General features: G+C 33.6%; 1 protein-coding gene across 1 annotated transcript; it reads right to left on the bottom strand.

Annotated features, from left to right (window-relative positions):
• Positions 1–13355: 13355 nt before the first annotated feature.
• On the bottom strand, positions 13356–13721 carry LOTGIDRAFT_165775 (hypothetical protein; the record flags this gene model as incomplete). Its single annotated transcript, XM_009062794.1, has 1 exon — positions 13356–13721. One exon carries the CDS (start codon positions 13719–13721, stop codon positions 13356–13358), a length of 366 nt encoding a protein of 121 aa, XP_009061042.1.
• Positions 13722–16780: the final 3059 nt, after the last annotated feature.

Raw genomic sequence — 16780 nt, forward strand, 5'->3', positions numbered from 1 at the left:
TTAATAGAACCTATATGGAATATCTTAATGTTTATTCTACGGGAATTCTTTGAGAAGCTCCCACTCTTAACTTGTGTATTTGCGTCACCAAACGTTCCCAAATCCGGAATAAAATTAGTAAGCCACTTGTCTCCATCAGAGCCGTCCAGTACATCATAAGTACCACCGGGAGACATAAATGTTTAAATTTGACAAAATTCACAAAAATTTAAGGGTTGAAATCGGAAGCAGTAAAACAATTACGTTCAAAGTGAGATATTAAGACTAATTCCAAGCAAAGGGTCCGTGTCCATATGGTAGAAATTCTGATTTCTTTGCACCAAATTGTCTTGTTTTGATTAAACAACTATTTCGTTTACCCACATAATAAAGTTGAGTTTCACATCTTGAACATGAACCATTTACATTTTTCAAAGCTCCATTGCCTTTAGCCACTTTCAGCGTTTCCTCGTTAACATCTTAGAGATCTAAACAAAAGCTAATCTGATCAATTTCAAATTGTTTAAGTTATTATATACATATAGTTTCAAATGTTAAAGTCAATTTCAGTCCCTTATATCTCATAGGATCCATTATTTACCAGCTTAAGTGACTTCTTTTTAAAAATTTTGCAAAAGCCAAATAAAAAACCAGACTTGCATTACAATTTTACATTGGAGATACGTATTAACTTCCCGTTGACACCAGAACACGGTACCACAGCTTAGGATGTTAAGTACTGACAGCACATCTGAAGGCTTTAATTTACCCAAATTATTGTCTACTGAGAAATGAAATTGAATGATATGAAATGAGCTTTGCGTACATTTTGCACCCGATTGGGCTAATGCTGCGTGAAATTCGGAACATTTTTCCAGGATAGGAGCATTATTATTGGCAGTCTATGGATTTTCAACTTGCACGAGTGTAGCTCACGGGACCAAGGTTTAATGCTCATTGCGTATGTAGACCGAGAGGATTCTATATTGTACATTGAATTACAACCACAGAGTATTCAATTCTCGAAGGTGTCTTTAAATTGGCGTTACATTTGTCACTTTAGTCATAATGCACACCCACTTTTAAAACGTTCCATCGAAACTCATTAAATTGTTACAAGTGCTCGAATGATTGATTAAAGACAAGCAATTAACCCTTCTGTCTGTCCATCTCCTACCATGTTTTATTAGGTTTCATTGAGTTCAGTGTGACTGTTAGAGGGTTAAAAGTTGATTATTGGTTTTGTTTAATTTGATATTGCCAGATAAATATTGATATCCCTACTGCCAGAGTTAGAACTTGAAATGATGATGAATGGTTGCTTGATTTTCAATTGTTTCTTTCTCATTTTGACCTTTCAGTTTTCAAATTTCAACACGCATTTTAGATTGTATTAAAACTACTTTGTTTCCTAGAAAATTAGACAAATTATTCCTTTTCGAATTCAAGTATAGAATTTAATGACCACAGAACTAGCTAACTGTAAATAGAACTTTGACATCATTGTTGCAGAAGAACTACGAGTGCGTATGAATCTTCATTTTTCATTGCAACAAACCACAACGAGAGACGATAAGGACAATTTATTTGGACAGGGCAGGTTATTCTGGATAAGTCATTTATTAGCATCTTCAGAGACATAGGACTTGTCTGTTTTACTTCAGATTTTGAGTATAAAATTCAAACTAGAGAATACAACATAATCGTTAACCTTTCCGTATAAATGATAAAATAAATTCTCTAAGGGAATGCGTCTCGTCTTCATACAATCCGATTCGCACATTACAATACACACTGTCACCTTGCTCCATTCTTGACAAATGCCTTTTTTTTTGTTAGGTTCCAAACAGCTCTTTTTATGTAAAAAAACGCATTAGATATTCTGAAGGGAATTACTGTTTTTTTTTATTATTTTGCAGAGTCGGCGCTTTTCAGTTCGTGGTGTAGGGTCTCTTGACGAATTTGCTAAGAAAGCGAACTTTATGGATGTTTTTGGCAAAGATCAAATCCAACTCTACCTAAAAGTTCAAGACAATACAGGGAGAGCTTTTGGATGAATCAACTAAAAACTATTTCACCCTCTGGACTAAATATACAGTTTGATTCTCAAATAATCCCATTTGTTGCTCCATTCAATAACATTTCTTGCCAAGCATCCCGAATTATCAAAAGATACTACACAGAGTTACAAAATAAATTTCCCACTATTTTTTACAAAAAATTAGTCATAGCTTATTCGAAAAATAAAAATCTACAGGATATAGTTGTTCGTGGTCGACTTGACCCAACCGATGATGTAGAGTGATCTAACAGAATTAAATATTCTCATTTTCATTGTCTTTGTACTTTATAGTATATAATAGTCTAAAACAATTTACTTTCTATACCTGCAGCCATTAATCGCTTTTCTACATTATTCCAGAAAATTTGAAGCAGTCTGAGTTTTTATGATTCTGTATTTTCCACAGACAATTGTCCCAATAATGTTATTTCCGTAAATGTAGATTATAAGTATTATGAATTTCTTTATTAGGTCCAAGAAGATTTATAGGATAACCGTTATGATCTTCTTTGATTTAGTTCATTGCATATTAGCATCACAATTATTGTAAACATAACTTTAACCCTGTGCCAGTGCCTTATATTGAATAGTAACTGGTTACTCTTCAATCACCCTAATCTCTAGTTCCTACCTACAATGGTGTTTCTATGAAGCATTGGGTTACTACGCATAAAATTATAGTTCGACTTAGTAACACCTGTTAATTTGATATGAAATGGTAAGAAATGACAATATTTAGTATTTAAATGAAATAAACTTGTTAAAGTCCAATGTAGTTTAAAGATGAAGTAAAATGACTACAGAACTTTCTAGCCTCTGATGGAGAATTTTGGCGATATCCGTCAGAGAACAAAAAGAGGCGGTTAACTTCTTTTTACATTTTTATATTTAATTATCAGATATCTTTCTGAGTTAGCAAGTGTTGGATTCTACAAAATGTCGACAGATCTGCTAAATATCTTCGAAGATGTAATGGGATGGTAGAGCTAGGTGTCATCGACAGAAGCAGTATCTACCTTGTTCTCTGGACATTACTTATTTAATATTGATTACTTCAGAGAAAAACTTAAGTGCATACTATCACGAGATATGTCTAGAATATTTGTGTGGAATAAATCTGTAACGGGTAATTCCATTATAGAACCTTAAGATGGAACATGAAACTCCAGTCTTAATAGCGACCCTTTGGTAGTTGTTTGCCGGCATTCTTCATCACAGAAAGCTTACCATACCACTTAACGGTCACAAGCTCTTGAAATCTAGAAATTAAATATTAATTTCAATTTCCGCAGCATGGTGGCAATGCTTTCCTTATACTACCAGCTGTTGGGTATTTAAATTTATAAGTTATATTACTTTCATTTCGGCGAGTAAAGTAAGACCTCACCCAATGTTGAAGATCAACTGTGCATTGATATGCTACAACACTTATTAAGTTACACGTATCAACTGTCATATTATCACCGCACGGTGCCTACCTCACTTTATCTACTTGACTCTATAGATCAACATTAATTTATTTAGAAGACCTCCTGTGACGACGTAATGTCCACTTCTTTTTTACAATTTAATATCCAGATGGTTTGACCATTATTAGTTTGTATTATTCTGGATATGATATGATTGAATTGACATTCACTTCAATTTCATTCGTTTTATTGACATTCCGATCTCGTTCCATTGTCTCAATTTTCTTTTTTTCTTAACTTAAAATTGGTTATCAATATGTTATAGTATAAGGTTTGAAGCTTAAACGTTATGAATGTATATGAAAATAAGCGAGAAAACCTCCGTTGCAACGTTTATATAGTGCGCATTTCGATGGCTGTCTTGGGAATAAGAGTTAAGTTTCCCAAAATCTACGAGTGTTGGAGCAAACTCACCCTTCTTGGGCATCTAATTGAAGGGAGAACAAGTACAAATTGATTATGTATTTTATGACCTATGGGAACGGATTGAAAACAATGAATAAAAATTATGATATTTGTATATTAATGTGAATATATAATTTCAAATAATAATTTTAATCTAAATCATAAATCCCCACCCATCTATTATATTATGCGCAAATATTATGCACGCTAATGCGAAATATCATAAACATTAATAAATTAATAGCATATTTTATTTTATTTTTTGTAAAATTCAAGCTAGAAGTAAATTAATATTTTAAATTAATACCACTCTACATGTATTCTATGTAGCTATATCATCTAAACGTGTTTTTTTTTATAAAGTTACAATCTAGTATAATTAATAATTAAAGGGATATATACGCCAAATATTATGTATAGTTGGACGATGTTGCTAAATGGTTATCACTTTCAGTATAAACTTTAACACTGGAATGCTGATACAACGTTGATGTTCAAATATCATATATATTTGCTTGCGAGAACGTTAGTCTGAACTTCCGAGAAACGTATTTAGGTGAATTATATTTGAACCATACAACGTATTTTAATTTTGGAAATGAGTGAGTGAAATGAACAGCTTAATCAGAAGGCAATAATATTTTAGACAAGTATGTCCCTTTGATTTCGGGGAAGGAAAGGTTTGATTCTCCCGAATGTACAGGCCTAGGGTGGAGCAGACACTTTATTTAGAAATTAGGATTAAGGGTCTTGATATTGGGTTTTCTTCTGTTCTTATTCTGATCTGAAATTAGAAAAAATAACTCTTAATATTGGAAATGAACAGCTTCTATAAAGCTTAATCAGAAGGCAATAATATTTTAGACAAGTACATCCCTGAATTATTAATTATTACATTGATTGTATGAAATGAAATAGAATTTTTATTACTGTTTCGTTATAACAGTATCACAGTTATTCAAGGCTAAGCGCCGTTGGCCTATATATTTGAGAGAGCTTCCATTCAAGGATCCGTGAATACAATGCCAAGATATTGTGCAAATAAATTGAGAGGGAAATGTTTCTATATAACCAAAACTATTATTCTGATCACAACAAAGCACTTTGCACAACCTTGGATAAAATTCCATCCATTTGATATGTTTTCACCATCCTGCAACCTATATTTTATTTGTTAATTTTTTTAGGTTAATTATGCATGCATTAACCATATGAACACGTGTTGTTTTATTCTGAAATAGAGTCTATTTGATATAGATGATGACGGCGATACCTGAGACAACAGACCGATTATCCGATCATTGAAATAGATGTTGGTTCCTTGCTGTGATAATCGTGCATTTAAGACCATATTTTGGTCACATCGGAGAACACTCATCATCTGAATGTAATTGGTCGTTAATCAAACTGTTGATGTTAGGAAAATCTGTTTATTATATTTTATCTGGAGCTTGGTGATCACTGCTAAAACGGGAGATGTGCGGAAGTGCAAAATAAGAAGCGGAAGTATCCAGCTGTTAAAAACATAGATAAGTGAGATCATTCCCCTCGAAATAATCTTCAAAATTTATTCCTCCCAAAAATAAATCACTTATTGGGAAACCGCGTTTCACTCCAAAAATGTAATCCACGATTAACCATGTATATAACATTATACTCCACATATCGAGATCATTCATATCACCTTTGTGCTGAATGTCTCATTTCCCACACGTTCCGACGAATGCCATCTGGCAATAATTGCTCCCAAATTCCCCTGGGGGGAAGGAACCCTCGCCTGTTGAGAAGCACTGCTCTAGATATCTTTACATGTTCTGAATAATGTGCAATAAAACATCATTTTATGTAAAGATATAACCAAAATATTAAAATTGTAAAATTGGAATAAAATTGAAATCGGCATTTATAGAAATTTTATGGAATTCATTAAGATATGGATGGAGATTTGGAATTAAATATGACCAATTCAAAGAAATTTATGAACACAATAAAATAATTTTACTGATTTACGGTCACTTTTACTGTATTTGAAACATTTGATAAAGTTGGCGATTTCTTCAGGAAAAACGTTATGAAGATGATCTGTTTATTTTCGCGTCGATATTTTCCTATATACGCGTATAGGTGTAGCATCCTGACACTAATAAGAACGCGAACGTTATTTGCAGTTCTCATATTGTCCGAAAATCATTCAATAAAATGATTTAACCTCATTATGTGCCAAGAAGACCAACAAATATCAACTGACCGTCAAATATTTTTCTTGTTAAAGATAAGCATGCTTAAAACATCCTACACAGTTTGATATGGCATGGGCTGTGGCCTTATTCTTGAAAACTTAACTTGAGGTGATTTTAGTATTCCAGTCATCTGATTGGTCGATCACTGAAATTGATTTTAAATTTAGTTTTATTATCCAATCTGATGACTATTTTTTAAAATCTGGATATTAGTTAATTAAGTTTTGTAGAATATGTCCCTGGTTTCTTGATTTCACAACCAAAACAAAGAAAGCGCTGCAGCCTTCCATGCTTTTGTTATTATGTTACTTGTGTAATGTGTGAGATCGGTATGAAGATACACATTCACATAGATAATATAATCTAGGAGAAAACTAGAAAAGTGTAACAGAAATGTTACGTATTTCAAATAAATACAGATGAAACCATAACACAATATCTTGAAATTTTTCAAAGAGTAAAAAGGTTGATAGAATTCTAGGCATGTCTTTCTTGTGAAGTATTTTAAAACAGTTGTGATGGATCATTTGTTTGCTTGTGTTCATTGTTTTCTTTCAACAAGTTTCAGTCACGAGCCAGTTTTTACTTAAAGAGATAAAACCCGAAACAATTATAAACGGTGTGATTCTTGAAATCTTGTTGGCAATTAAAATTACATAAAAAAAAATCACCAATGTTGTTGTTAAGAGATAGGCCATGACCAAAAAATCCCATTTGTCTTGTCTAAATAATGTTAATCTACAATAAATGTTTTTATACAGGTGTTACAGTATGCAATATAATGAAAAGACAGACTTATAGCATACAGAGTTAACATGCAATCAACGTCAATTGAAACCACGAACTCAGAAACTGCATGGTATATTTTAGTGTGTATTTGCAATTCAATTCCTAAATTAACAGATTATCTTATCGCTGGCAAGACAAAAAAAAACACAAATACGTCTATTATCCTTTGAGGTTTTTAATCAACTTCTTGACGTTTGTCTCTATTCAGATCGGATCTGAAATGTTGTTTTTTTGATTTTTACAAAAGTGAGAATTAATGGCTTTTACTTCCTACTCTTCTGCACTTAATTGGGCTAATGAAGACGGGCAACGCCATGCAGTGTGAGATGAGGGAAATTTTGTCATGCCAGTGGCATTAGCTTCCTCTTTCTTGATTTCTTTAACGTGCCCAGTCTGTAACACACCGTTACGACAAGACGCATTTTTCATGTGTGCCCCTCCGACTTGCATCACTGACAAGGGAAAACCAAAATATTGATAATAGTGGATCAATCACAGTCAGTCAATCACCAGAGCCTGCAATAGACGAAAAAATTTCTGAAAGTGTTCCTTTAAACGATAAATGTTACAAATTCCTGCTTATCATTTAGTAATTGGTTACTAATGGAACATATAAAGATTAAAGGTTTTAGGTTTCGCATATTGTACGTGGTTGTCATTGTGTTTCGTAATGTACAAAAATATAACCTAACAATATTACACAGATGCCTAAGTGCATTGTGCATGTAGGTCGTGAAATGTCATCAACACACTTTCACTTAGTGATGAATAAATAATAAATGAATAAGATTTATAATGCTTTGTTACGACATTTCTTAACGAATTAGAATTTCAGTCAGGATTTGGTAAGGCCACCATTTTGAAGAGAGAATCAAATTAAAAGAAAAGTTCTTCAGAACTTCAACTAAACGTCTAAATCATTTTACTTTACCACCTAAAACAATTATCCACCCGAATCACAATCCTAAGTTCGCCGTAACATCCAAGACGTCATTGTCAGTTTCATGTCCAGATATTCATTACTTAGTAATAAGCCAGTTCGGAACTATAAGTGTGCATGTGCAACACGCTCGATTCCCACTTTCATTTAGGGATAAACAACGTCGATTCATTATGGCCAGTGATGGAAAAGGATTTAAATAAGGGATATACTCCTTGTGCTGGGCATATTTGCTTTCACCAACGTTCTATATGATAAATTGACAATTGTAAATGTAGTCAACATTTGCATATCCATCGCTGGCCATAATAAATCGACATTGTTTATCCCACAACGGAAGTAGGAATATATCTAGACCATCGTCAATTATTTTTTGCGAGACAATCAGAATATCATATTCTATTTAATTATGCGTTATATGGACAACTAATCACAAGAAAGCTCGGTAATTTAAGTATAAGGTAATCAATGACTATAAATAAATAGTGGCGATAACCAACAATAATAATTCATACCAATTTCCGTTTCTGTATTGAGAGCGTGAGAAAGGGTAGTATATCTAAGATAATTGTTTAACACAGTGGACCTTAGACAATGATTAACTGCGAGGACGGTTGTTTTAAGGCGTTATAATAGTAGTTAAAAGTGAAAAGTCAACGCCTAAATAATTACTTTACACTTGGTGTTCTGTATTATATATCCCAACATGGATATCATAGTTTTAGTCCATTCTCAGTGGATGTCGCTTCTGTCGCAGAGCTATATAAAAAGATAGGTATTATATACAAAAATCTTTTCAGATGAAGACAGTTTTTTCATCTACGTTGATTTTAACAATCAAAGACCATGCTAACTCTCCACAGAAGAAGGCATTTAAAACCTTTACCAGTTGTCTGATCTTTATGTCGATCTACTGGTAAATGGTATGACATTACAAGGATTTAGTAGACGCAAAGTCTAATAATGCTAAAATCATTATTGTTATTATAATATTATATAGACTAGTTAACATGTTATTATAACACTCGTGAATTGTAATCATTAGATACAAGGTCTGAACATTTCAATTACAGTTGAATGATGACATCGTCTAGTCATGTGATTAATGAAAAGCGACTATGACGTGTTTTGAGCTAGGCAGGGTACGTTTACTCTTCTAGACACCTGATACCTCTTTTCATTTTGAAATACCTACCTATGATTGATATACTTCCTCAAGTGAAAAGTTCATTAGCTACGAATGTTTTGCCAGTATGTTTTAGGATTTCGGGTTTCGTTTTGCAGTACGGATCTTTGGTACTTTGTTTATTTATGCTTAAATACAAAAAATAAGATCAGATGGTTCATGGCAAAAAAACTTAAAGTAATCGGAACTCACAAACAGATATCACAAAAAGGACACTGCTCTTGACCCAGTTGTAAGGGTTGGGTTAGTAACTCTAGAAAATTGCATCGATTTAAATGTTCCCTCTCAGAAGACCATATTAACAACCAGTTGACAATACTTATATGTGCATGTTCACCCAGAAGAACATTTCCTCTCTGAACTCGTTAATCAGACAAATGTAAAAGCTTTCACAGGTCAAACCATTGGTCTTAATTCAAATTATGTTTTCCAGTCTTCGGGATGTCATTTGAGCAGTACCATCTGAAGGCTCTTGTTCCTTTAATTAATTTCTGAAAAACAGAAGAATTTGGTCGAGACAGACGGTATTGACCAGATAGAAGCTTTATTACTATTAGACTATATAAACTTGCCATGTATGAAGGGTTGCCAAATTGAGTCTTACGTCACCTTTGGTTTCTTTTTACTGACTAAAGGTAGATAATTTTTCTGTCCTTCTTCATTAGTTCTTTTCGACACTGGAATCGAGAATGAAGGGAATTGAAGTGATTTAAAGGATTACATTGGATGGGTGGAAGGCCGGAATCGAAACGAAATTACGGGTTAGCAATCAACACTCACTAATACAACCGCTCTAAATTTTATGGAAATCTTAGTGGCGTTTCGTACCAGTAAAACGGTTTACGATGAAGTATGTGTGTAATCATGTTAAATACAACCTAATCTATGATAGGAACAATAAACCAAGTTATTCAGACAGATTCAAGCAGGTACTTAAGGACAGTTCGCTATAATCATCAAGATGGGGATATTGCGACTAAACTGAATGGTTTCCTTATCAAATTGGTATAGATTTTCACCACTTAGACATGGTAGAATTTCTTATCTAGGTCAACTGAAGTAAATGAATTGTATCTTTTGAAATTGGTTCGCAATGGGCCTGGTTTCTAAGTGTTTGACGAGATTAACACATCTAATCGTTCGTCTTAGGTAATAGATCGAGGTCTTGTGCGAGAGCAAGTAAAAAGTCTCTCGACAGATGAGAATGGAAAACAATGGGTTAATTTCACATCCCTGACAAAATATTCCATATTACGCGTTGGATGGCGTTTTCGATCTTTAGTCAGGAGTTGATAAATATGCAGTATCCGAGTCACTGCGCAGATGATTTAGAAAATGTAATAAATGTATAACCATTACGAATTTCCTTTCGTTTCTAGAGAAATTAAGAATACTTCGTTTGGCGATATGGATTTCACTACAGCATTAATCAAAATTCTGTATTAGTTTACTTAAGAAACGGCGCCTTTTGACACGATTAGTTGTCATGCCTCAAGTTAGGGATCAAGTTCATGTGATAAAAAGAAAAAAATAATACATCAAAGTCGACTGAAAGGATTCGAATCTTCGCATTTCAATCCTATTCTGTGATACCAACAACTATGGTTACTATGATGCCGAAGAGATTTATTATTGGGCTGGGAATGCTAAGTGTCAATGATCGTGTTAGCTACAAGATAAGTTTTGGCAATATTAAGTGGGGTTCTTAACTAACGTCGAATTCCAAGATTCAAGAAAATAGTCGATACAGCATCAGTGGCAGCGTGAAATTTTGCCGAATACTTTTAGGAAGACGGGAACTCGACTTATTTGACATTATTTCTTATTTTATGAGTACTCAGCTGCTTTTTCTGATCAGGTAAACTGCGACGAATCCTATGAGATACTGTGAATCGCCAGTCCACTGATTCTTAGTTTTGGAAGTTGAATTTTTGGGGGTAGCGGCATAAGGTACGTTGTAACGGCATTTGTGCTGATAACTGAGATTCATAAATAGTCAATACGATTATATAGAAGCCTGTTATAATATCGCCATATATATTATGGTGTAAGCTTAAGCAATATTATATGATCACTTCATGGAGAAATCAAATTGTATTCGCGGTTTTTCGAGTAACGGTATTTGAGGAAATTTTAAACGGCCTCTGTGCAGAAAACTGACGTTCATAAATAGGCAATGCAAATAAGTTTATACAGAGGTCCGTTATATAAGTCGTCATATGTATTATAGTGTAAGCAATATGATTGATCACTTCATTGTGATATTGGATTCTGTCAAACCTATCGATTGGTCACTCTCTATGTATGATGAAGTGTGGTAGTATTGTAGCTCTATCATTTCTTGGTTTAGTAGAATTGCGATTAATTTGGAGCCGTTTTAATATTTTTCTGGCTGAAATTTGACGAATGGTCAGTAATTGGTCTGAAATTTAATTAACTAGTAACAAATTTATCAAAAATCAGACTAGAGACTGTCCAGAGATTAATTCAGTGTATACTGTTAATACGGACGGACTAGTTTATTGGTTACTAGTTTGAACAAAGTGGACATAGGTCAGTATTTTGATCAATCATCGTCCATTATAAATTCATCTATTACCCCCGGTAAGAGATATTCATTATTTTTCTAATCATTTATCGAATCACGCAATGCACAACTAAATGTGTTACTTCACAAGTTCCATTTGGTCTCCGGAAACAGTAAATCGCCGCGAATGGAACAGGTGTGATGTATCAAGCGGGGTGGGGGGTTGAGGGTCATCGATACAGTATACCTCGTGTATTCTCTTCTTACGTATCGATTATCAAGCACCATACACCGTACCTCGTCTAATCACAGCTTAAATGGTGGACCACATATTGGTGCAGTGTTGCCTCTTAGATAAATATGAGCTATCATCTTTTGCGCTCCTTAGCAGGGTAGGGCCTGTGTTAAACGTATACCTGAACGGATCCTTTCTGAAACTATAGCTTATTTATATGTATGTATAAATTGTATCTTATAAATAAATATTGTTTAGAAAAAATCCCTTTCGAAATTCCATTGGAAGTGCAGGATTTAAAAACCATTGACAAAATCAGTTGCATGCAACAGGGACGATTCGTATTTAGGATAATATCCTGTTATGTTATAAGAAAAAACAACTTGATCAAACTAGCTGTTGACAATATCAGTCTTTCGGATTTAGCGATAAGAAGTCAGTCAGTAAATGAAGTATAAACAGGTTTTAGTGATTCCCTTCAAGATAAATATTCCCGTACTTATTTGTCCACTTGTAATGAAGATAGTGGCTAATTAACCTAATCAGTGACCGGAAGTAACGCCATATTGATTTTGGTATATCCTGTCAATCAGTAATTTGTTTATTTAATGGTATTGTCAAGTTTGTGCTTGATTAGACAACATGAATATTTCGGTTGTTATGAAAAATTCCCACTATGGCATCGAATCTAAAACCAATATGAATAAAAAAAAAATCCATACAAGCAAGGAGATTCTGTTAATCGGAAACTCGTTCAAAGCATGGCACAATTGAGAGTATAAATATGAATACTATCTAATTTCTCCTTATGGAGAACCTAGAAAACATAAGGTAAGGGGGGGGGGGGGGGATAAGCAGGGGTCACAAAAATGTCACGGGTGGGTGGGGGGGGGGGGGGGAGGGAGAAGGGACCAAGGAATCATCAACTCTTACAATATGATGTAATGATAACAATTTTAAGGTGGTTGACCAAAACGGCTTTAAATGTTTTTAATTTATAAAGATAAAGATTTACAGATAGTTACCTAGCTACAGACAAAAAAAATATTATTCAAAAAGGAAAAAAAGAAAAATACAAACAGAAGTAGCATCATATTTTAAGGTTCTTGCAAATTTACCCCAAAATATTCATAAATTCATTTATATTTATTTTTCTTTATCATTGATTAATATGAATTTTTTTTTTCGAAAATAACTAAAAAGTGCGTATTTGTTAGACCACTAATTTTATCTAATTAAATTGGGTTAAGGCCTCCGATAGGTTAAGATGATAACAGTTTCTAAAACAAATAGAATGCCAGGCGTTCGTATTGTATTTGTCAGTCATCGTCATCAGTAATACATATACAGACGGTACGCAGTATGTCACAATAACCTTATGAATTGCACGATTCCTTATGCCAACATAAACCCTAACATGGAAATAATAACCTCCCTTTATATATATATACTAAAGCCTGTCCTATAATAGATGCACGACACCACTTAATGTTTACCTCTACAAATAACGGTAAAGCAAATACTTAGAGCATCTGTTTCACTTGCTCAAAGATGTTATAACTTCCCCCCATGGGATCAAAATGGGTTAAAAACTGTATTCGGTTATCCTTGATAATACAAACTCTAATAGGAAAAGCGGAATAGGAGACACACGTCACATTACTCATAGTATCTGCTACCACTGGTGTTTTAATTTTGAAATAATGTCGAACTTGTGTTGCTGTTTCTAGACGACTGTTCAGATTCTTTTGTTGTTTATAATTAAATTTGTTGAAACCTAAAGCCCATTCGTCAGTCGGATGAGCTTCCTTCACGTACACTAAGAGAAAATCGGCTTGAGCTCCAAACTCTTCAGCAGCAGAGTTGAACTCGCCAATTTTCTTGTCCATCCCGGGTCAGGTACAGCTACCGAAGAATATCACCAGCATCCGATTTGGTTTCATGAAATCCAAGATCATCATCTCCTCTCCACCAAGACTTACAACAGCTGTATTGGGTGCTTTTGAACCAACGTCGATCTTATCGTAAAGGAAGGTACTCCAGGTGCTATACATGGTTTTAAAGCTGGACCAACCTATAGATTTAATATTACGCTCCGTCACTTCAATGGAATCATCACCATGCATAGTCTGTGCTATCCAGCTGCGAAGAGGTGGTATTAGATTTACTATTAATCCCAAAACATGAACAAAGAACATGTGCAGTAAAAGGGGACACCATAGTATTGGTTTAGGTACGTAGGGCTTTAACACTAAGAGTGTACGTGTCAACGAATTAAGCATGATGCAGGGCGTCTGAATTTACATTACACTGAAAATACAAAAAATATTGCAGGAACTAGAACAATCTTTGACTGTCAAAGAAAAGTAACATAACTGTCCATGCTAGTGACACATAAAAGTAAGACTATTGTGACCTTTTTAGTGACAAAGAAAAGTAAGATGATTTTGATCGTGTCAATGACAAATAAAGCTACGACGATGATTCTGATCGTTTAAGTGGCATAAAGAAAAACGATATGATTATGGTCGTTTAGTGACATAGAAAAAGTAAGATTGTCCTGATCGTGTTAAAATCAAATAAGAGTAGGATGATTTTGATCATGTTAGAGACAAAGAGGAGTAAGGTAATTCTGATTGCGATAGTGAGAGCTTTCGTTAAGGAGGAAAATACGGGAAAATTTCAGGTGATTTTCCTCTGAGACTTCACTGCAATAGAAACTAATTTTTTTTTATTTCATTTCAAAATTATATTTTTCTATAATGTTTGATAGTAACATTAAAATACACAGACATGTATAGATATACAAATTGAATTTGAATTTTTCACACATGTACTACGTTATCTCTTTTACATGATAACGTTGTCTGTAAGTCTTTCGAAACGCAGTATGTTATAAATTCAGAAGTAGAATGTCAATTTATCTTTTATATGTGTTAAAAAGAAGCCTTCGGTTTTTTTTTGTAGAAATTTTTGTTTGCTCAAATTTATGAAAACTATATACCAAAACCTAGAGAATTCTGTCCCTCAACTTGTCTGAAAGTAAGAACTAAAAAAATCTTGTCGTTAACTTTTAAACTTCAAAATTTTATTAAAAAGTTTACGTAATTATTACATAAACTTATTGAGGTCGTTATGCTTTTTGGTAGCTGTTAGAAAACGACAGAACGGATTTAAGCAAAATAAACGCTTAATCGAAGAGAAATATGTCGCCTACTTTATCCAAGGATTGTACTAAATATATCGAGTCTTTAAGAACACCGGAACTAGTTTAAGTTGCTTACTTAACAATTAGTACACTCCGTTTTTAAATAAAACGATTAAAACAAATTTTAACAAGTTTTATCAAATAGAAACATTGTGAATAGCATATTTTATATATATTTTCAGGTATAATTTACGACTTTTTGACAGTGAAAATTTTGCATACTGCCTCTATTATATATTTATCTCGTATATACAATACTTCGTATATGTACTTACTTCATACCAATACCAAGTGTTGACAAAATTCAACTTCCAGTGTCAATCATCTGCAAAACCATAGATAATGTATTTTAACGCTAGGAATATGAACGGAATAAAAACTTGTCTCTTACCTTCCAAAATCAACTTTCAACGTCTGATTTAAAGTAGTGGAAAAATACGATCTAGATCATGATGTAATGAAAGGATTGAGGTCGTTTCGATATAAAGACTTGTAGAATGTAGAACAGGTCAATATGTAGGCTGAATTATCAATATAACATTAAAGGGACATTCTGTAGATCTAAAGTTTATTTGCTCCAATTTGTGAATACTATACACCAAAATCTAGAGTAATGTGTCGCCTACATATTCTAAAGGATTCAACTAATATCGAGCCATTATAAACCCCAACCACCAAAACTAGGTTATATTGCTTAATTAACAATTAGTACTTTATCATTGCTCTTTATTACTTCTGGTGGTAGCACTAATAATCAGCAGTATCGACGGGGGCTATCGATACTGAACTGAAGCCTGTGTAGCTCTGGGGGTTGATATACATGTAGTTGCTAAGCCCAAGTGTCGATATGGTCTTAGATGCTGGATGTCGGGTTTTAGATAGAGTTTAGAATAAATAACGAGATCTGAAACAGTATTGAATATAATATGAATTGGTCAGTATATAAACATATGAATATACAATATACAAAGGTAATATTTTAGTTAGCAAAAGGTAAAATAGAAATATTAACATTGGAAAACATTTAAAATATAAACATACTATAAGAATACATAGCTCTTACCTGAAATAGTATTTAATGTATATGAATTTTAATCAGTCACCATTCAAGTCATATACATTGACCGACATAATGATCCAACTGTTTACACCAGCTGTCATATTATCTAAGATCATAAAAACATGAAACATACTTGATTAGTCTTACTATATAATTGATATTCTTAGATAATATGACATGCTGCTTATAACAGTCCTCTCCGTATTTAATAAACCCGAAATATCCCTAAAATACATTGAAAAGGATTTATATTGAGGTATTTGGGGGTGAAAGCCGACTCTCTGAAGCAATTGCACGTGCATCGGAATTTTCTTACCTTGAGGAGGATTCAACGCCACGACACTTATCAGTGTCTATCAGACGATAATTCAACTTGCTACCGATTGAGCTATTACATTGCACAGGATCGTTTCGAGCAGGAGATCTTCGATTTTTACCAAAGATAAAAAATCGCAAAGTCAGCTTTAAAACTTCAGAAGCTACATTGGATGAAAAATGATACAATAGACTCTATTCAGCCTCGTTTTTGAGACACTGAAAGCGGGGTTAATAACGCAAATTATGAATAGCCTATATGAATAGCCTATTTGACGTCACTGAATACCCCATCAAAGCGAGGAAATGAGCTTATAACTGCCCTTTCTCAGAAATGTGTGAATATAGCTTAATCATTCCGATTT

The sequence above is a fragment of the Lottia gigantea genome, assembly GCF_000327385.1.
Source record: "Lottia gigantea unplaced genomic scaffold LOTGIsca_53, whole genome shotgun sequence".
Classification (NCBI taxonomy): domain Eukaryota; kingdom Metazoa; phylum Mollusca; class Gastropoda; family Lottiidae; genus Lottia; species Lottia gigantea.